Here is a 22,304-nt window from a genome sequence, read left to right on the forward strand (position 1 = left end):
GAAAAAAATCACATGCTCTACTGACTGAACCAGTCAGGCACCCCTAACCTAATTATTTGAAATCCTATTGTATATCTGTGTCCATTTTTCAATTGGTTCCGAATTTTTTTTTTATTTTGGTTCAGAACTTCTAGTAATGTAAAATGATCATCCCCAAACTACAATACCAATCAAAAAAATATGAGTCTGGATTAAGTTAAATAAGAGATTAAACAAAAAGAAACAAAACAACAACAAAACCCAACACACAAACATACAAACTTCTTTCCCTTTACTAAGTCAACTGGACAACTAGAGGTACCAGGAATTATAAGATTGGGTTTTCCTGTCATTTTATCATAGAAAGTGGGAGTTTGGTGGCTCAATCACAAAAATATGTAACTTCCATATGCAAAAAACCAAAAAGAGCCCCAAAACAAAAAAACCCCAACCAGCCAGAAGTTATATCTTCTTAACCTAATAAAGAGCAAAAAATCCTTAAGTAAATATTTAAAATTATTTAAACCTACCTGACCCCCCCAAAATTATGAAGCAGCTTAGAGAGACATACAAATAAAATTTATATAAACTTAAAATCCTATGTTTTATTATGATACAGTAATTTCTTGCCCTGTTTTAGACACCACAATCTCTTCATGTTCCTGTTTTTACTACCTCTCATCAAGTACTCAAAAAATATCTACAAGTCTCAAAAAAAAAAAAAGAAGCCTATGGTCCTCAAATAATTTCTATAAGGACCCTTTCTATAATAATTCCTAATAAATCACCTTCTTCTCTATCAAAAGAACATATACTATCCAGTCTTTTTTTTTTTTTTTTAAAGATTTTATGGATTTATTGGGGGGGGCGCACAGAAGGAGAGGAAGAAGCAGACTCCCCACTGAGCAGGGAGCCCAACACAGGGCTCAGGGCTCGATCCCAGGACCCCAAGAACATGACTAGAGCCAAAGGCAGACACCTAACCAACTGAGCCACCTAGGCACCCCTATCCATTCTTATTTCGGACAGTAGCACCAAAAGACATTTGTATTGGAGGGCTATGATCAACTTCTGGTATTCAAAACACAAACATTTACACATCCAACATTTCCATTTGACTATTCTCTTTCCTTCAGATTCTATTATCTAAAACTATTTCTTTAAATCATATTTAATCCACCAAATCATTGCTAAAACATTTACACATTAATGAACTTGCTAAAATACGTATTTCAGTGCTTTTGTACCCATATTAACCAAATCTTCTTCTTTGACAATCAAATCTCAAACCTCCTCTTCCCACATAATGTCCTTTAATACTTTATCCTCCTCATATATCTTTGTTATTTACTGAGTTCTGGAACCGTCAGGAAATCTACATGTCCTGGACGGGAAATATTTTTCTTCATTGCTTATATTTGTTATGTCCCACTTCCTCTGAGGCTTCTATTCATTCTTATTACTGCTGGTCCTACCCAATTGCATCGTATTTTCCCCAATTCTACTTCTTTCTAGCTGCTCATACATCCAATCTCTTCAAACCAGTATGATAGCTTTGGTGTCCAACCTCCAAATACTTCAACTCTCAGGTCTTAAAAAAGATACCATTCCCTTAAATAGTCTAAACATTACCAGTTAACCACAACAACTTGTGATTTAATGTTTATCAACTTCTAACATGAAAGCAGTCCCATTTCATCCTACAGATAAGTAAATCCAAAACTCAAAAGTCAGAAGAAAAAAATTTACATACAAAATGTCTGGCATTTGGTTCATTTTAAAGCACTACATTCATCTACATTAAGTTAAAACAATGACCTTCAGTTTTAGGTTGGTAAGAAAAATGATAAATTCTCTAATAGAAAATGCTATATATCACTTATTCCTTTCAGAAGAGCAATCCAATACATACCTCTGCAGAAAATAAGTTTCTTCCGGATTTATCCAAATAAGAGAGAATGAATCCACATTACTTTATGTAAAAAAATAAAAAAGACTAAAACATGCCCTACAGACATCAATGACTCAGTGTACCAAAAGGTATGAGATTTAACTATCAGATTATTTGCTGAAATTTAAAACTTAGTAAGAGGCTGTAGTTACCTCTTTTTGTAGATGAAGTTGGAAGCAACTGTTTGGCTTTGAGAGAAGTACGAGGCAAATTTTTCAGCCTTTGCGAAGCTGTTGAAAAATAAGGAACTGTAATATTTGCCTGGAAGGACAAGATAAAGGCTATAGCTTCTGTAAACTTGAATATTTTAATACATACTTGAAAATTTATCAAGGAACAGAAACCATAAGGTGAAAATATGTTAGAAACCTAGAAGCAGAGGAATCTGAAAGTGATGCTTAGTGCATTAAGTCGGAAAGGAAAAGGGATGGAAATCTTAGTGCAAAGTGCATACTTTCAGAAATAGTTTCTTATAGATGAGAAAATCTACAATATGTAAACTAATCAAAATATCAAAGAGAAAACAAACCACCGGCAAACATGCTACAGGATGCAAAGAATATAAAGCTAAGTAAGTAAAAGTGATGAACACAAGCACACAGTATAGAATAAAATAAAAGTAGTACTTGTTCAATGCAAAAAAGCAGACTTTGGCAAAGCAGTTATTGTTAGATGAATTGCCCTAACATAGAACAGTAATCCCCATACTCAAAAAGGAGAAGAAAACTCAGAACCAGGCAGGTCCTCAAGGGAGTAAAAACCCAGTGGCTTTAATATATTCAACATCATCTTGCTGTAGCATAAAACTAATTTGTACTTTAGACTTTGGGTAGCAATATATCTGTGCTGTGCACATATTATATGTGGTGGATGGGGGTGTGTGTGGGGGGGGTGCACACTGTGTGTTGGGGTTGACAGGGTTGGAGGAGTCAGAGCATCTGCTTCTTAAAGTGATCAATGAGGAGTTCTAAGCTTTCTTCAAAACTCCTACTCTATTAACTGCAACGAAACTCTCAGAACTGGCATGTAAGCAGCAGCTCGGAGCCATCCTGTGTTAAAGCTCACTATAGTTTCACTGAACTGAAAAGACCCACACCTACCTGTATAGTCACCTATTTAAGCGGTTCTAAAATGTCACTCTACTGATTGAGAAGTTGGACTTCTAGGATTTATATGTGAAAGAGAGAGAGAGAGAGAGAGAGAGATCCCACAACCATAAATCTGGCCAGCATTTAAACAATTATCGGATTGACAAAGGAATACTTGATAATATCATCAAAGAGAATTAAGGAGACTTTCTCTTTTGCCCTAATGCTTAACTATATCAATGCTTTTAAAAAACTATTGTTTCCTCACTGTCTGATAGTAAATATTTTTAAAGAGTAATAAATGTATTTGACTTCCAATTTTACTCCACACATTACGTAGCCAAATATATACCAATTCAGCTTAAATATTGCCAGGAAGACTACTAAAAACTTCTTCAAACCTAAAAAAAAAAATCAATTTTATAATTACCTCATACCTATCCCACAGAAATATAGGATCCTATCATCACTGAATATTCTCCATTTGCATATTTATTCATACATGCTTTCAACCATTCACAGTGTCATTCATTTACTCATTCACTGATGCTTTTTTTCATTCTTTCAAATAGTTAATTATCTACTTTATTTCAGGTTTTAGGTATAGTGGATTTGTTCAGTAGCCAACTAGGTGGATAAAATTCCTACTTTCATAGAACTAACATTCTGAAAGGAAAGGGGAAATAAAAGAGTCAAATAGTCAGTGATAGCTGCTAAGGAGAAAACTAAGTAGGGAAGGGAGACAGGAAATGGGGAGATTTAAATTGCAATTATAAATAGGGTGATCAGGAAAGATTTCCCTGAGATGACAAAGATCATTTGCGCAAAGATCTGAAGGAAGAGAGGAAGTAAGCCATACAGATATCTGGGGAAAGCACTGTAGACAGACAGAAAAGCAATGGTAGAGGACCTGGGGTAAGAGTGTGCCTAGTATATCTGAAGAACAGGAAGTAGGCCACTATGATTGGAATAGAGAAATGAGGGCAAAAGGTAACTATCTGTATGTATGCTGGCAATCCACAATACCTATTAACCATTAAAATTTTTTTAGTGAGGGCCTAACATCAAATATCATCTATAATCTGTTTTGGAAAGGTCCTATTTAAATTAATAGCTATGATAACTCCAAACTTTCTCTCTCAAGTTTCATGGGTCACAACAAAAGCATGCATAACAAGTAAAACCTATGCAATGGTAATCTGAAGAATCAGACTGCAAATAGAATCAGGCAGTATACACTAAATTTGTCTAATACAACAAATCTGATAAATCTGACAGAATGAAATTAGTGATTTTCATATGCCAACTTTTTTTTTTTTTTTTTAAGATTTTTTTTTTTTTTTTTTTATTTATTTATTTGAGAGAGAGAACATGAGAGTGGGGGAGGGTCAGAGGGAGAAGCGGACTCCCTGCCGAGCAGGGAGCCCGATGCGGGACTCGATCCCGGGACTCCAGGATCATGACCTGAGCCGAAGGCAGTCACTCAACCAACTGAGCCACCCAGGCGCCCTGAAATTAGTGATTTTCATAAGATACAACATAGTGGTGTATTACTCAAATAAGAAAACTAAATTTTTATCTGAATTATCACTCTTAATTTGATGAGTCTTCTAAAGACTGTATCATTTTTTAAATGATAAAGTGTAGTAAACGGAAAGTCTCCAAATTTTTCTACAATAATAGAATTCAGTGTGTTAGCTGTTTAAAAATACTCATGGTTTCCCCGGTTTCTCTTTTAATATTTACATAATTCCAAATTAGCAAGACCCCACCATGAAAAGCAAAGATGGTACAATAAAAATATTATTCTCTCATGCTACCATTATTTAGGTTAATGTCTTCCTCCATAAACCAATCCCAAATGCCTCTGTATTTTTGTTAAACATACACCACCATTTTCCAAGTCATTCTGGCTCAAAGTTTTCTTTAATTCCATTTAGTCATCCCTGCAGTTATGTTGATCTCTTCCTTTACATCCCTACTGTTTCCTAAATACCTAATTCAGACCTCCATCACCCTATTTTTGGATTAGAACAGTGTCCTTTTGGGTTTTCCTACATCCAATCCTTCCACTTTATTCATGTGCATCAGGGGAAGGCTAGTGGAAGTGAGGTCCCCCCACCCAGTACCTCCCCCTCCCAGTCCAGCGCAGGCAGTAAGTGAGTGAATGGTCTGTAAGGAATTCAGAACAAAAATAAAACCAGCTTGGTCTGTTTTTTTTATTATCATCATGTCCCGGATTAATAATCAATGTTGGCGATAAAATGCTCCTCCCTGAAGAAAACAGTTTGTCAGCCTAAGTTATAAACAACTGCTGCAGGTACTGTTGCCTCTTAATAGCATATATGAAAGATTTAAATAAACATGTTTTAATACTTATCTTTTAAAGTACATTGCATTTCACATGAAAAATCATCAGGAGAACTCCCAGTTATATGGTCTCCCCTAACATGGGGGATTCAGCTACACATTTCTTTCCAGAGTTCATAGAGATGTGAAATCAAGCTTAGCACACTATATGCCTCCAACCCCTATGGTATAATAATATATTCCTATATCCACACAGCTTAGAAATAAACAATGATGGTACAGTGATTATAAAGTCAATGAAACAGAATGTGAGTTACTTCAATTGTAATTATATGTGACTGAGTATTAAATTTTTTCCGCTGTGAAGACATTTAAAAATCATTAGTTTTGATCCCCAAAGGAACTAAGATATGGATAAGATGGCAATTTCTGAAATATCCTGTAAAATGGAATTTTATGAATTTCTGCCAAACTTATCATTATGTTGAATATTTCTTTACTTGTATAAAAGCTGCTTTGTGGGGGGGGGGGAAAAAACCTTTTCAGATTTAAAAATTGAAGACTATTCTTCAGTCAACATGACTGAAGAGAAATTGATAAATCTGGCTATACTGTGTCTTGAGCTTCAACATGCAAAGATCAATTCTGAAGAACTTATTGACAAATTTCCAGAAACTAAAGCTATAATATTCATTACTGTGACAAACCAATATGTAAAAACATATTTTCCTTTTTTATAAAAAATGATTTAAAAGTATCTATCTTTTTTGTACTGTAATGTTGATATTTTTTTACTGACAGTTATAAAATAATGCTCAATAAAAGAATATTTCTCATTGTCTGCATTTTCTCCAGCCATTATTATTATAACTCATTCTATTTCATTATTATTGAACATAATTTTGTCATATGGGGAGATGTTAAAAATAATCTCCAGGTCCCAAATACTAAGTAAGCATAAGCCACTATAAAAGAATGTTAATTACTGCTAAGTAAAATGTCCCCTGTTCCCCCTAACTCTGCAATGACATTTTGTTTTGAAACTTTCATTGCTACAAATTCTGAGTCACCTTTCAATCCTTTCTCTTCACCTCCCATCTTCTCGGGTGTTACCAAGTCACATATCTTCTACTTCATTTTTAAAAATTCATCCAGATCTCATCACCTCCTGCACCAGTGCCTTTGTTCAGATATTCATTTCTTGCCATGATTATACAAAAGCCTTTTAAATGGCTTCTACTCTCTCTTCAACTTTAATCCATTCTTCATATTGCTACCAGAATGGATTTTCTAAGAAGTAACATTGATTAAAAGTCTACCATGGCTCTCCACACTTATAGGATAAAACCCAAATTCCTTAATATATTAAAAAACTCCCAATCTGTGCCCTACGTATCTCTCTCATCCTTCATCACTGCACCCTACACTCTAGTCATACAAAACCACTATAATCAGGGTGCTACTTTTAAGACTTCATTACCAATTCCACTGTTAGGTAAACCTGTCTTTCTTCATGTGGTCTCATAATCTCCTCCTGAGTTAGTGGAGAGATATCTTCAGTATCTTTTCTGAAAACCTCTTCACATTGCTGAGTTTAATGCCTCTCTTCTGTTCCCACAGAAGTTCCTGCCAATCACTCCCTGCTATTGAAGGGCACGTGCTGTCTCATTTATATTTATAATCCCAGTGTCCAGAACATAACATATACCTAATAAATATCTGTTGAATAATAAAGGAGACATGAGTGACTGATCACTGGATAAAATCCAGAGATCTGAACTAAGTATTCAAGATCCTCCGGAGTAGAGGTCTAATCTAGTGTTTCTCAAACTTGAATATACTCCAGAATCAGGTAAGACACTTCTAAAAAATACAGATGATGGGTACCCATTCCAGATGTATTCAATCAAAATTTACAGAAGTGTCAGAAAAACTACATTTATAAAATCTCTTTGTAATTAGATAATTGACCCATCATTGCACTCATTCTTAAAAAGAAATTCTACAAGTATTCCATTCATTCTTACATCAGCCCATTACAGAGATTTATCATGACTTATTTCTTTGAATTTATGTTTCATAATTTTGTAAAATTCAAGTGTAATCTTTTAAGGTTTGGTTCCCAGCGAAATCTGGATGAGAATTCCTTCCCCAGGAGTCTCAGGGCAGTCTGGTTATGCATAAGCTGACAACTGCCTTCGACACTCCCTCTTCAGTGAGAAGTCCGGAGTAGAATATTGACCATATACCTTTTCTCTGGGGGAATACTTTGTATCCTACGCAAAAATATTCTTCCATTTGACTAAATGTAAGTAAGTGGATAAATATTACATAAAAATATTCTTCCATTTGACTAAATGTAAGTAAGTGGATAAATATTACACTGGACTATTTTACTCTTCTGTGGTAATTCACAAAGTATTTATAGTTCAATAATGCTCCAACAGAGTCATCCAGGAATATTTTCCAAGATGCCTACTCATTTGCAGTTAGGTCAGCATGATGTAATCAAAAAATTATTGGGAGGAAAACAGGGGACTCAAAGAGGGATGGGGAGGAGGGAGTAATTTGGTTTGGTTTTGCACTTTTCTAGGTATATGCCATTGCACGTATAACACATATGGATCTCTGCTTCCTCTATAAAAATAAGAAATGGGTTGTTGTGAGGTTCAAATGAGGTAATTAATGTGAAAGTAAACATTTAAAAATACTAACCAGAGTTTGAGTATTACTTTAATTTTTTTAAACCAGCAGGTTGTCTTGGGTTTTTCTCCCTTTTCTTATTTCTGAACCAATAATTCCTGTATCTTTCTGAAAACTAAATTTCCTACTGAACCTCTACTCTAGTAGTCTTAGCAAGGCGCTAGTCTTTTGAAAAACTCTGTTCCTGACAAACATTCCTTCCTTTAAACGGAGAAACTGAGAAAATGACATATATCCATGACCTCTCCAATGCTCTGGTTTTCTTAAGCTTTTTAAGTTATTCACATTTCAAATATAAAAGTTGGAAATTGGTAATAGCTATAAAAATTAAAATATATTAGAACTCTCATAATATTGATATTTGAATGCCAGCATCCACAATAATGCAGCCATAGCAAATAAGCATATAAAAACAGTGATTGGCATAAGAAGGCAAAAGAAGTGGTCCCGTAAGTGGAAATAACAGCAACCTTGCAAAGTTAGGTTCATGCAGACCAGCAAGTAAGAACCAAAGCTTTACCACTTAAGGGCTGGAAAAATAAAAACTTAAAGGATAACAAAATGCAACATCTATTATACTAACCGGTTTATACAAAAAATAAAAAATACTAATTCGTGTATAAAATGTGTAAGACTTGCTATTATAACATTTATAAATAATTCTATATCAAAATAAAAAGGCTATTATGAAAACAGTATATATACACACAGTAATTAAAAGAACACATACATACATTTCTATTCAAAGATATATGTAAAATTAAGAAAAATAGATAATATGTTACAAAATGTTAATTTTAAACAGAAGGCTTTAAAATATTTTTATAAAATAAACAAGTTTTAAATTTGATAAAATTCTGGATTTACTATTTTCCAAAAATATTTTTGTGACTAATGTGATTCTACACTAAAATAAGCGTGGCATTTTAATTGTAAATAAGCTTCATTATAGCTTCAAGTATAAAAATAAACAACTATATGCAATTAAAAAAAAAAAGGATGGTACCTTGCTTTGTCTTTTGCTTGTACCTGTACAAGTATTGAAATACACCACTATGAAACTACATGCATATTTTCTACTTAAAAGTAAATTAGTGTTCAGAATCTCATTATTTTTCCCTATATATTTTCTTTAATTATCAATTTATAGGTAAAAAGAAAAAATAATTCACCTACAGAAAAAAAATCTAGGGAATCAGCAGGTAATTACAATGGTAATTCTACCACTGGGGAAGGCAAGTAATTATCACAAAGTTTAAGACATGGTCAGTATATTTTTCTATTAACATTTTTATTCTAGGTTCTCAACCTTTTCTATTTTCTTCTATTTTTGTGAAGAATTTTTTTATTTCCATACAGCTTTGAGGTGTGCTAAAATAGTTCAAACAAAGAACATACATGAGGGCATGAGAGAACAACCCTGAGTAAAGAGTTGGTACTGAGAATTTACTGAATAAAAGTAAAGAGAATATAGATATAGCTAGTTGTAACAAAGAGCAGGGAAGCTGTCTCTGGAGATATAATCATGTAAAGTTTTGAGAAATTCCGAACTTAACAATTCAAACTAAGCATAAAAGCACAAATACAAATGATGTTTTGGATTATCTGTGCATAGGCTATAAAAGTGTACCTTATAATATGCATGATTTTTATTGCTTAATCTTCTTAATGATATAAAATTTTCTTTCCTGTTGTTATTAGCATTGTGCATTGCTTTTTGTTTCAGGCAAATATACCAAGGGAAGAAAAAAAACCAGAAACATATTGTCCTCAAGGGACAAATTAACTTAACTTGCAGACTTAAAGGCACAAAAGTTATCATTTATCATTTTGATAGAACTTAAGAGTTCAAATTGTAACTTTTTAAAGTTTTGTGATTCCCTATTTTCTATACCATTTATGAGTACACCATATGAGTATCATAATGGCACTCTTACTTATTACTCACATAGTCTGTAAGACCTGGAATACTAAGTTTAAAATTTAATTTGGTTCAAAAACATGTGCACACATCCAGCTGAATAAATGAAGTACACAAATCTCTATGTAATAATTTTCCACAGTGCTTTAAATTTTATGGTTCATCTTAGGAAAAAAATAATATTTCTGGATTATTTTTAAATCTTAGTTCTAAACCATAAATGTGACAAATCTCTCTAGGTGGACTTGGATTCTTGAGCACAATCAACATGGGTGTGAATCCTAACTTGCCACCTATAAGCTATATGATCAAAGATAAGTTATTCAACCATTCAAAGCTCCTATTTCTTAATTTGCAAAATGTGTTAATAACTGTACCTACTTCCTAGAATTTTTCTGAGGATTAAACAGGATTATGTATGTATGGTACAGCAAAATGCGAGTTTCTGTAATATAAATAATATCATATACAACTAGAAAATAAGGAAAATATATCAGTGTTATCACAAAAATCATTTGGGTTCAAATGTATTTTTTCCTGGGCCGGTTTATTTTTGAGTCACCAAGTAACAGCAGCTTCACACAAAATACACAAAGTCAGCTAAACACAAGAGAGCCAAGGAAGAGTGTAAGGGAATTAAAAAATAATCAAATGCTTTCAAAGTTGTATTATTCAATAAGCAAGTTATATAAATAATCAATAACCTCATGTCTGTGTGACTTCTTCATAGCCTTGAGGAAATGAAGGAACACATCACAGCCACCACTTCAACCAGTAACATAATATGCTACAAAGGAACTGAGTCAATCAGACCACAAGACTGATGTGAGCTGTTGGATACAAGACATGCATACAGAGCATTTCTAAAATTATAGGAATAACTGTGATAGTTTGTTTAAAACTGGTTTGATTACATGCTCTTATCTACTGTAGTTAATAATATTCTTTGGAAAGTGTTCAATTCTTTTTTAATCATCTTTTACACTAAAGTACAGAGTATCCATCTATTTCCATATCACTTCTTGGCTCAGTTTGGCTACTCTGTCTTAGAAGTTCCTTCCTCATGATTCTTTCTCATCTTTGTTTCTGTTGCATATGTCTCCTTCATTCAACAGACTCAGCTCTTCCTTTCCATCAAATTACCTTCAACTTTTTTTTTTAGTGAAGTTCTATATTTGCTGGAGTATTTATTTAAGTCATTGAAAATTTAACATGTTTTTGATTATGCTAGTATTTTTTGCAGGATCATTATTGCTTTTTATGAATGTTCTAGTAAGAAAGCTGCTTGGGTTTTAAGTTGTCTGTTCCAGGACTATCTCCCACAAAAATCTTGTTATTTTTAATGTGTAGGTTTTTAAGGAATATATCTCTATATCTATGTATACATAAGGTATGTATATACAGATACATAAGGTATAGGTTTTTAAGGAATATATACATACATATATATGTATATTTTTAAGAGCATACATATATATTTAGCCAGTAGACTTTGCTTATTTTAAAATTCTGGAGAGACCAAAGTTTCATACAGATATAAGTACTGACACAAATGGAACAAAATTTAAATTTTATATCTTATAGGAACAAGATTTGAATTTTAATATAGCTATTATAGCAACGAATAATCACTGCATTTTACTACAGATATGGTTTAATACAGCTATTCAGCACAAAATTACTACCTATAATTTTCACTTTCCTTTAAATAACTGATACATAAACGATACTTACTGGCTGAAGCCTGAGGTTGCATGCGAGGTATTCCTCCATTTGGCACTTGAAAATTTGAGTCACTTCTGCTGCTTTTCACTGAGTCAACTTGTGTACTAGATGTTCGGGACAGGTTTGGAAGACTGCGTCTCAGTTTTTCTAACAACAGAATTTAATGAAAAAAAAAATCAAACCATTCTTTTAGTTGAAGAAAGAGTTAAAATATTAATTGGCATTCACAAATCAAATTATTTAAGCATTCAGCATATTTTAGAAGAGTTAACAGGAAGTACATGTCTTATAAAAATAAATAACTCAACCCAGGTTCTATAAATGGGTAGAAGAGAATCTTTAAATGAATTATAAATTAATTAAATCAAAACCTACATACAGATCACTTCATGAGGACAAAGCAACACTAACATAATCAAGTATAATTCACTTTCTCCTTTATTTGTGTATGGATTCACTAGTAATAAAATAGTAAACTGACCAAATTCTTGATCTACTTATCTGAAATACAAAACCTTGGTAAGAATTGTGTTACTTTCATATTGAAATATGAAGGACAATTGTTTTTCCAGAAACATTCTAATTACCTTCATTTTTGACACTGCTTGTCTGTAAATCTGTGGGATGACCTTGAAGTGAAAGGCGAGGTTGTTGTAAGCGGCTAATCATAGGCTGTGGGGACACTCTACTATATTCTATTCCCCGAGCAGGAGATCGTGAACGAGGTGAATTTCTGGGTGACTGCTTAGGTGATGGTCGAGGTGAATTGCGTGGTGATGGTGAAAACCTGTTAACAGCAGGGTATACTGCATGATGCATATTGTCATCTTCATCATCTAAACTTTGCGCATCAAGTTCCTGATCACTAAAAGTACCCCTTCTTGTAGAATTGCAAGATGAACCAGAACTGCGCCGAGATGTGGTGGCTGCATACTCCTGACGGAGACCTGACAATAATGAATGCGTTATTTCATTCTTTAGGTATTTTAAACATTTAAATATTTTTGAAGTTTAAAAACAAAAGAGTATCATTGAGAAATTCAAACAGGGTATAAAGTATAAAGGAAAATTCCCTTTCCACTTGAATCATCTTAGATATCATCCCATATAATGATGCCTAAAACATTTAAAAGATTATTTTTAAACTGAATGAAATTCTATAAACTTTTGCCCAATCCAACATTTTCTTCTTGAATCTGAAATCTATAGTAGAGGGAGAAACCATAAACTTAAAAATATTTCTACTCCTAAAGACAATAATCGAAATTTGAGATCAACATTTAAGAAATATTGAGGGAAAACAATTACTGTGCAACCAACGAAAAGAATACACCAGTGGATAAATAAACTCCCTGAATACTAATTTCTTCAAACTGATGTTATCAATGAAGGAAACTTCTATCCTACCCTCAGGAATTCAATATTTGGGCATGAATGAATTTCAGTTGCTTCATCCAAGACACTTCAGTAAAACAAGTTTAAATTCTAAGTTTCAAAGGAGTCCCGTATGTATCTTGACACCTTCAGAAACACCCAAGGAACCTTAGGCCCTTCAAACAGTATAAAAACTTCTGGAACAAAAACAAAAACAAATGATATATATTCAGTGAAGAAAAAATTAATACTCAAGAAAAGTACAGAATTTAGCTAATATTTTGAGCAAGTCCTGCTAACTATGGACAATCTAGTTCAAAAGATCTCTATTACTGGGCGCCTGGGTGTCTTAGTCGCTAAGCATCTGCCTTTGGCTCAGGTCATGGTCGAAGGGTCCTGGGATCGAGCCCCGCATCAGGCTCCCTGCTCCACGGGAAGCCCGCTTCTCCCTCTCCCGCTCCCCCTGCTTGTGTTCCCTCTCTCACTGGATCTCTGTCAAATAAATAAATAAAATGTTTAAAAAAAAAAAAGCTCTACTATTATAGAGTAGTATTCAAACTTTTAAGATGGGTACTCATACACAGAGAGTGCTATCGATATGGTACCCAAAGTAGTGGGTGAGAATCACACTAGGGTATCTATAAAACTACAGATTCCTCGGGCCTATCTGGTCCTTCAGTCAAGTTACAAGTTTCACTAGTAACTGACAAGTTACATAGTGTCTCCTTCCAGCAAACAAGGCATTAAAGTCACCTAACAAAAGACAGCGGACTGTTTTACAAAGAAAAACACCGATCCCAAAAGCAGGCCCTCCAGTACTAGAGGGATCCTAAGGAAGCAACAATCTCTATAGGATTGTCTGTTTTTCATATTAAAAATAAGGGGCTTAACCAGGCAACAGCCAAAATCTGTAATTCTACATTTCTGTTAAAAAACAAAAAAACCCAAAGAAACTGAAGAAATGATACTTTAGAACAAATATCATTCACTTAAAAAAAAAAAAAACAGGCATTTTGAAGGAGGTATCAGACATACTTTTAGCATTTTTTTTTTTTATTCACTAGAAAAAGAAATATTTGTGCATGTGGATGGCTTAAAAAGAATGATTAAAGTAAAGCTAAGGGGAGCCTGAGTGGCTCAGTTGGTTAAGCGTCTGCCTTCGGCTCAGGTCATGATCCCAGGGTCCTGGGATTGAGCCCTCCATCGGGCTCCCCACTCAGTGGGGAGCCTGCTTCTCTCTCTCCCTCTGCCCCTCCCCCTGCTTGCGGTCTCTCTCTCTCTCTCTCTCTCTAATAAACAAAAATAAAATCTTTTAAAAAAATAAAGTAAAGCTAAAATTTCTTTTACTTGTTACCAAAACAAAGTATGAAAGTGACAGCAAATAGCTGGTTGCGTTTCTAACAAAATCCTGGGGTCTAAAAAGTCAGAGTTCAAAGAAGAAATGAGAGAATTAACTCTAAGTTATAGTGAGGAAGCATTCTTTATTCTTTCACATCCCTGACAAAAACTAGTCCCTCACTAGCTGACAATACCACAGTCTCAATGAGGAGTTATACATAATTACAGAAGAAAAGGGTACCATATTATTAGTTTCTAGGGCTTAAGATAAAGCAAGCACCAAATCTTTCTATTTTTCTATGGGAAGTTGTGTAAAAATGGGAAATGAATCAGCAGAATAACATTCTGCAGTTTCTTAATAAATGTTATAGCTTAATAAAACTCCATATTTATATAAAAGGGCCTAAAGCAGAAAGTATTTCAACTAAATTATAGCAATGCTCCATTACCCTCAGCCAACTTCAACACTCTGAAATGTGCGCTTCAAGAATCTTTTCATTGTAAAGGTTAAGGGGGTCACTTTAGAGACTGCTTACTTCACAGTTAAGCTTGTGGTATCTTACGATAAAATGTATATAGGCAAACCATAATACTTTACTAAATATATAAAACAATCCCGTCCTTTCTAAAAGCCTCTTAAAAATATGTACTATTATCATTATAATTAGGTGAGGGTACTTCACATGTTCAAGTTTTCCTGTTTCTTCAGGTTGAGAATCTTTTTATGACCTCCTGAGAATGACACTGATTTTTTTAGCCTGATTATTTTCACTTACTCTTTTCATTCTTCATCTTTATATACTCACATTTTGTGTGCTGAAATATTTTTTCAAATATTTTATACACAAATGTGAAAAGTGCAACTATATAAATAAGAATGAATTGTCATTTGCGTTAAAAAGAAATGTATATGGATGCCTGGGTGGCTCAGTCAGTTAAGCGTTCGCCTTTGGCTCGGGTCATGATCCCAGGGTTCTGGGATCGAGCCCCGCATCTCGGCCGGGAGCCTGCTTCTCCCTCTGCCTGCTTTGCCTGCTGCTCCCCCGCTTGTGCTCTCTCTCTCTGACAACTTTAAAAAAAAAGAAAGAAAGAAATGTATAGGCAATAATAATACTCTCACCACCATCTTATAATGAGAGCCAGGGCATCTATGATCCCTTAAAATAGTATGAAAAATTTTGTGCATATGTGCATTTTGGGGATGGCAAGGGATATAATTTTTATTAGATTCTCAAAGGTATCTGTGACCTAAAAAGTTGCAAGGACCACTCTGAACCAAAGCAGTATCATATGCTTTACCTCATTTAATGTCCTAATTCCAATTTTCTCATAAAGGTCTTTTTTTTGTAGTCTATACCATATATTCTGAGAGTGGTGATATATCCCCGAAGGGGGGATAACTGGTTCTTGGGGTATGAAAAAATCTTAGATATCATAATAATTTGTGGTCTTCATTGTACATAAAGAGATGCAGGGCATATCTGTGATATTAAAATGTCATGGTGAGGGGCGCCTGGGTGGCTCAGTCGTTAAGCGTCTGCCTTCGGCTCAGGTCATGATCCCAGGGTCCTGGGATCGAGCCCCGCATTGGGCTCCCTGCTCGGCAGGAAGCCTGCTTCTCCCTCTCCCACTTCCACTGCTTGTGCTCTCTCTCTCGCTGTGTCTCTGTCAAATAAATAAATAAAATCTTTAAAAAAAAAAAAAAATGTCATGGTGGGAGATGGTAGGCAAAAAAGGAAAAAAAATGTCTGAAAAGGTCCTTTGGGGGGGCTAATAATGGAAAAAGGTTGAGAAACAATGGTCTAGAATAAGAAAACACAAAGTAATAGAGTAGTAACTACTCTAGAGAGTTCCTGTGCAAAGTAACATGCAGGGTATGGTTACCAGTCATTGAAGTAGAGTATTACCTGCCTTTCTTTGCTCCTCACACAACTTTTCTATGTAAAATGAACTCTGAAAATAAGTTAATGAACAAGCAAGTCTATATATTGAATAAGCCTCTGAAATTTTAACATTTCTATTACTATTCCACAACATCTTAAGACCTATTTAATAACCCCAACAAAATTATACCTCAACTAGACCTCAACTTTAACAATTAAAATACTTACTTTCTTCCTGCATCCGAGCTAGAATCTGTACATCAGTTACATCATTTAGCTTATAATTGGATCCAATTGAATCTTCATCTAATTCTGAAGCACTTAACTCACTGTCTATAGAGGACTGAGGGCTGAGTGGAGGATTTCTGTCTGATGAACTTTTCAAATTACCTTAAAAAAAAAAAAAAAAGATTTGAACTTTGGTGAAACAAAAACTGAATAAACATCTGTTCTAATTGATACTAAATCTTTGCTTCAGTTCACCATTATTCTGCCTTCTGTGTTTAAAAAATTCCCAAATATTGAAATTAAAAATTGACCTTATTAAGAATAAAGAGGAATGGGGTGCCTGGCTGGCTGAGCGGTGAAATGTGTGACTCTTGATCTCAGAGCTGTAAATTTGAGCCCCATGTTGGGTGAAGAGATTACTTAAAAAAATCTTAGGAAAAAAAAAGAATAAAGAAGACTCTAGGGACTCCTTCATATGTTATGACATAAAAACATTTTCATTTTAACTATAAATTATCTATCCTCTTATGAAACAATTAAGCTTTTACCACAGCGCTTGGCAAGTAGGTGGTGTCCAATACATGTTAGAAGATTCCAGCTTTTATAAGATAGCCAGTTAAACTGCTCATAAACAGATGAATTTATGATGGGTTTTCTCCTCTCAAATTCGGTCATTAGCAATTTAGTCATTATCTTTTTCCCTGAATAAAAGCATCTACTTTTCCTAAGCAAGAAAACTATAATTTGAGGAAAATCAAGATTCTTTAGAGATTTAGGAACAAACCAAAAAAAGAACATAGGCTCATTTTTCCTACATTATGCCATGTTTACAAAATTCCTTTGTCAAACTAGTAATGGGGATCCAAAGAGTCCTCTGAAGTTTAGCAGTGAAGCACAAAGATGGAGTAAAGAAAATAACTAGATTAAAAGAAAGCATTTAATCACTCAAAACAAAAAGGGGGATAGAAGACAGGTCAGAGGAATAAAGGATATACATAACCAAGAGTCTAACTTATTTCTAAGGAAATGCTTTCATCAGATCAACTTCTGGTGAAGCATAAAATCCCAACACTGTCACTAATGTTTCTAATACAGATTTATCTGAAATGCTTGTTTCCCAGAATTCTTTACCATAAAAGTCAACTTTCACTGAGTGTTATATGTAACTGATGAATCCCTAAATTCTACACCTGAAACCAACTTTACCATATATGTTAACTAACTAGAATTTAAATAAAAACTTGAAAAGAGAAAAGTTAGCTCCAACATGAAAGGAATATAAGAAAAGCAAAATAGTTAATGTTTATATTATCAAGAAGAACACAGTACATATGATAGCAAAAGTAATACAAGGTCAGGCTCAAATAGTGCCCAAATAAAATGCTTTATATTAAACAAATATTTTTTGGTATACAGTCATGGGTGAAATAAATAGCGAGTAACAACTTATGTACAAAGCAAACAGCAGGGTCAAAAAAATCATTAGACTAGGGAATACACAGGTCAAAATTTGAGGTGGTTAACAATAACCTTAATTTTTAAGGAAGGTATAATAATGAGCCATAAAGATAGCAGCAGTAAGAGTTAACCAGTGAGTGAATTCTGAAGAACAGTAAGTTACAGAGTAACATCTCAGTCAGAACCACAATAAACATTCTTTCTCTGAGTTACAGCAGTCTATCCCTCCCCTATCATTTAGGGCTCCACTCTGTCGGCACATTCACATATGGCCTTATATTATTAGTTAAGTGCAATATCAAAGCTTATTAAATAAAGCTTAAATTGTTTAACAAAATAAGTGAAAATAAGAGCTCTTATTTTTAGGGATGCCTAGGTGGCTCAGTTGGTTAAGTGGCTGTCTTCAGTTCAGGTCATGATTCCAGGGTCTTGGGACAGAGGCCCGCATCAGGCTCCTTGCTCAGTGGGGAGCCTGCTTCTCCCCCTGCCTCTACCCCTTCCCCCTGCTCGTGTGCTCTCTCTCTCTCTGACAAATAAATAAAATCCTTAAAAAAAATAAATAAAAGGAAAATGCTATTTTAAAAAAAGAACTCTTATTTTTAGCTTGTACAACCCAATCAAGCTATTCAGCAAGCATCTATTGGTTAAAAGAATCAAAAGCTTGTTAATCTAATCAAGTAATATATACAAACTTTTAAGTATATGCTTAAGAAAACTTTATGGAGGTAACCTGGTTTATCTGTATCCCTGGTGCCTAGAATGGCACCTGGTGCTCCTCACTGATACTTTCTCCAACCACTTAAAAGTTTCATGAATAAAAGAACTTGAACAACTGATGATTACATATTTTTTTGAGGTAGGGCAGTAAATTCCTTAATTATTCCATTTCATTTTCTCCTTACCTGAATTTCCAGGAAGTATTAGCTGTTTGACTATAGGAGGTCGCACTGGGGTTGAGGATGGAGAATTGAAACCGCTGCTGTATGGGCTACTTGCATTCGGACTGTAAGGGCTTGCGTAACTCATGGAGTTGAAAGGATTATTATATAAATTCTGCCTCTTGAGAGCTGTGTTAATGAGAAGGGGAGAAATCAAATTTAATAACTGAGAAAAGTTCACATTTTACTTAAAAGTTTTTCTTATTGGGAAATTCATTAAGTCATTATCTCAATTTAAATACAGAAATATTCTTACAGTAGCAGGAGAAAATACATATAATACATATTAAGAACTCCAACAATATATTTCCATTATCTTCAATTGTGCTATGCAAATAAAAGAGTAGCCACACCAAACAACATAAATAATATCACAAGAAGAATATCTTCTCAACAAATTATTAACCATTAAATTAATTTACTTCTATCTTGTTGGAAAGTTTGTTCCAACTGTATCAACCCTGAAAAGCCTTAAAAAATAAAATGAATGAAAAGGTATATTTGTGTTTTCTCATTTTTCTATAACAAACACGTATTGCAAAGAAAAAGGAAAAAAAAAACCCTATAAAATGAGATTTAAAAACAGTCTTTCCAGGGGCGCCTGGGTGGCTCAATTGGTTTAAGTGTCTGCCTTTGGCTCAGGTCATGATCCCAGAGTCCTGGGATAGAGTCCCACGTTGGACTCCTTGCTCAGTGGGGAGCCTGCTTCTCCCTCTCCTGCTCTCCCTGCTTCTCCCTCTCCTGCTCTCCCTGCTTGTGCTCCCTCCCTCTCTCTCTGACAAATAAAAATCTTTCAAAAAATTTAAAAAATAGATAAAAATAAAAACAGTCTTTCCAAAGTTTGGATTTTTGAAAAAAATAAAGCAATATTGACTACTTAGGCCAGATTAAGGCCAAACGTGTGAGAATTCTCTTTTTAAAAAGAAAAAAGCCTCCCCCCCGAACTCCAGTTTTCTGACCCAAGGGGAATACTTCTGCCAAAAGAGGAAAGAAAAATTTATGCTATGTGTATAAAATTATAGAAACAGTATAAAAGTAGAACTAAGATATTGAGTGCAATTATATACATGAAAAATTAATACTTAAAATAGTATTTCTTTATTCTAAAATCCATAGCTTATTCAGTATTTCAGACCATTGGGAAAGCAATATGTAGAACGAATAGACAAATGTGACATGCCACTATTTTTCAAGAGGCTTACAACCAAGTAGTGCAGGCAGAAAAAAAACAATGACTTCAGGGCAAAACTAAATGAGTACTATCATAAAGGTGCAAAGAGCTGTGGAACTTTTGAGATAAGAGTAATTCCTTACAATTGAGAGAAACTAGGTAAGGCTTTTTGGAATGAGGCACTGGAGCAGTCTTGAGAGGATGAGCAGCAGTTTGACAGACCACTGAAAATGAGCAAAGTGTGTGCTTTCATCCATGTTTGTGATAGGAACAAAAGCAGTGCCTTGAAAATACACAGTATACTCAGGAAGAAAGAGTGAGTAATATAGAAAGGTAAAACACGTAGCTGAGGGACAAAACAGGAAAACATGGCTGGGCTAGGTCATGGAAGTCCTGGAAACTATGCTCAGGAGAATGAACTTTATTCACATCCGTGAATTTTGAGCAAGAGTAACATGATCCAAACAGTTTAAGAAGAAAACTGATGGGGGCGCCTGGGTGGCTCAGTCGTTAAGCGTCTGCCTTCGGCTCAGGTTATGATCCCAGGGTCCTGGGATCGAGCCTCGCATGGGGCTCCCTGCTCCGCGGGAAGCCTGCTTCTCCCTCTCCCACTCCCCCTGCTTGTGTTCCCTCTCTCGCTGTGTCTCTGTCAAATAAATAAAATCTTTAAAAAAAAAAAAAAGAAGAAGAAAACTGATGGACATTTTTATGTTGACTAATTAGACTGAACTACACAGTAGAGGAGACAAATATAAAAAGGAAACAAAAAGAATCAGTATTAAAAACTAGAAGGATTACTAAAGGAAACAAAATAAGATGACTCTAAAGTTTCTGGTTTACCTACTGGGCAGAGTAGTGCTTTAGAGAGAAGGAACATGTGTTTTCTGTTTAGCTTTTCTGTTTAGTTGGATGGTGTAGTTTAAGTTGGACAATGTGGTTTTGTCCATATTCACCATGAGACAAGATGCCACACTTTAAACATATTTAGTATGTAGTATGTGGCAGGATCTCAGAAATACCAACCTGAGCAGAAATTGGGGTGCTAATTTCTTCCCCTTTACTCTTTGATCTTTTAAGCTTATTCTCTTCTACTTGGTTATTTGTTTAATCCCTAGCATTTCAAGTCCTCAGCCCTTTTATCTTCTCACTCTATACCATATTCCTTCTCCTAAAAAATCTCATTCATACCCATGACATTCAGTTATTATCTGTATTCCAAAAACTCCCCATTATTTGTATCTCCAGTCCTAAGTTTTCCTGGACTTCAGTCCCATGTGTGCTGCCTATTTAATGTCTCCCCTATAGGTATGGCATGTGTACCTCAGAGTCAACATTTCTAAATTCAAACTCATGATTTTCCCACTAACATTGAATTCTCTTCCTGGGTTTATTATCTCAGAATGATTAATAACATTCATCCTGTCACACAAGCTGGAAACCTAGATCATTGTTGATACTTCTCCCTCAAATCTGGTTCGTTCATTTTTCCTTCCACATCTTTTCATCTTCACTACCATCAACACACACTGCTCAGCTGTCATTATCAACCCCCCCTCAAAAGCATCCTACATTCATTCACTTTTGGCCCTTTCCAATCTACTCTCCATACTACCGCTAAGCAAGACCTTAACCAAAATGCAAACCTGATCACATCTTCCTGCCCATACACACCACACCCTTGAATAAAACCCTCCAATATCTTTCTATTGCTTTTAGAATAAAGTCCAAAACCTTTAACATCATCTATAAGGCCTTGCAAAGTCTGGCTCCTACATATCTTTCTGGCCATACCTCACATCTCTCCCTTCCTTAGTCTTCTCCAGCCACCACCCTGGCTTGTTCCAGGTCCTCAAGTGTGGGCCATACTCCACCCACATGCTCCCACAGGCCTCCCACAGAGCCTTTGCACATGCTGTCTTCTCTACTTGGAATACGTTACTCCCTCTTCCGCCTTCCCCCTTAAATCACTCACATTTTTCTGAATCTTTAGGACTCAGGTCAAACATTGCTTCCTGAGGTAAAATTCCTATTTCTCAAAGCTCAAAGCACTAGGTACCATTCTTTCATTACATATCACCAGTTAAAAAAATTATTTTGTATTAGTACATTTCCCCTAGTAAATGACAAACTTCCATGAGTTCAGGTACAGTGTTAGTGTTTCCTCATCATGTATCCTCTACCCTTTCCCCAAAGTCTGATACATACCAGGCTCTCAGTAAATATTAACTGAATATATA

At 34.8% G+C, this 22,304-nt stretch overlaps 1 protein-coding gene across 4 annotated transcripts in view; it reads right to left on the minus strand.

Moving 5' to 3' along the window:
* SLAIN2 (SLAIN motif family member 2) overlaps nucleotides 1-22,304 on the minus strand; it is an 80,924-nt gene that overhangs the window by 20,606 nt on the left and 38,014 nt on the right. For 2 of the 4 annotated variants that reach the window (XM_021701574.2, XM_044912993.1), the window contains exons 3-6: nucleotides 18,861-19,025; nucleotides 16,501-16,662; nucleotides 12,265-12,624; nucleotides 11,687-11,824 (exon numbers count right to left, since the gene is read on the minus strand). In XM_021701574.2, coding sequence (XP_021557249.1) covers nucleotides 11,687-11,824; nucleotides 12,265-12,624; nucleotides 16,501-16,662; nucleotides 18,861-19,025 — 825 coding nt within the window. Of the gene's footprint in view, nucleotides 1-2,082; nucleotides 2,161-11,686; nucleotides 11,825-12,264; nucleotides 12,625-16,500; nucleotides 16,663-18,860; nucleotides 19,026-22,304 lie in introns of all 4 variants that reach the window. The other 2 variants (XM_021701573.2, XM_021701575.2) reach the window with 2 other exon arrangements.

This window comes from Neomonachus schauinslandi, chromosome 2 (assembly GCF_002201575.2).
Source record: "Neomonachus schauinslandi chromosome 2, ASM220157v2, whole genome shotgun sequence".
In the NCBI taxonomy this organism is placed as follows: Eukaryota; Metazoa; Chordata; class Mammalia; order Carnivora; family Phocidae; genus Neomonachus; species Neomonachus schauinslandi.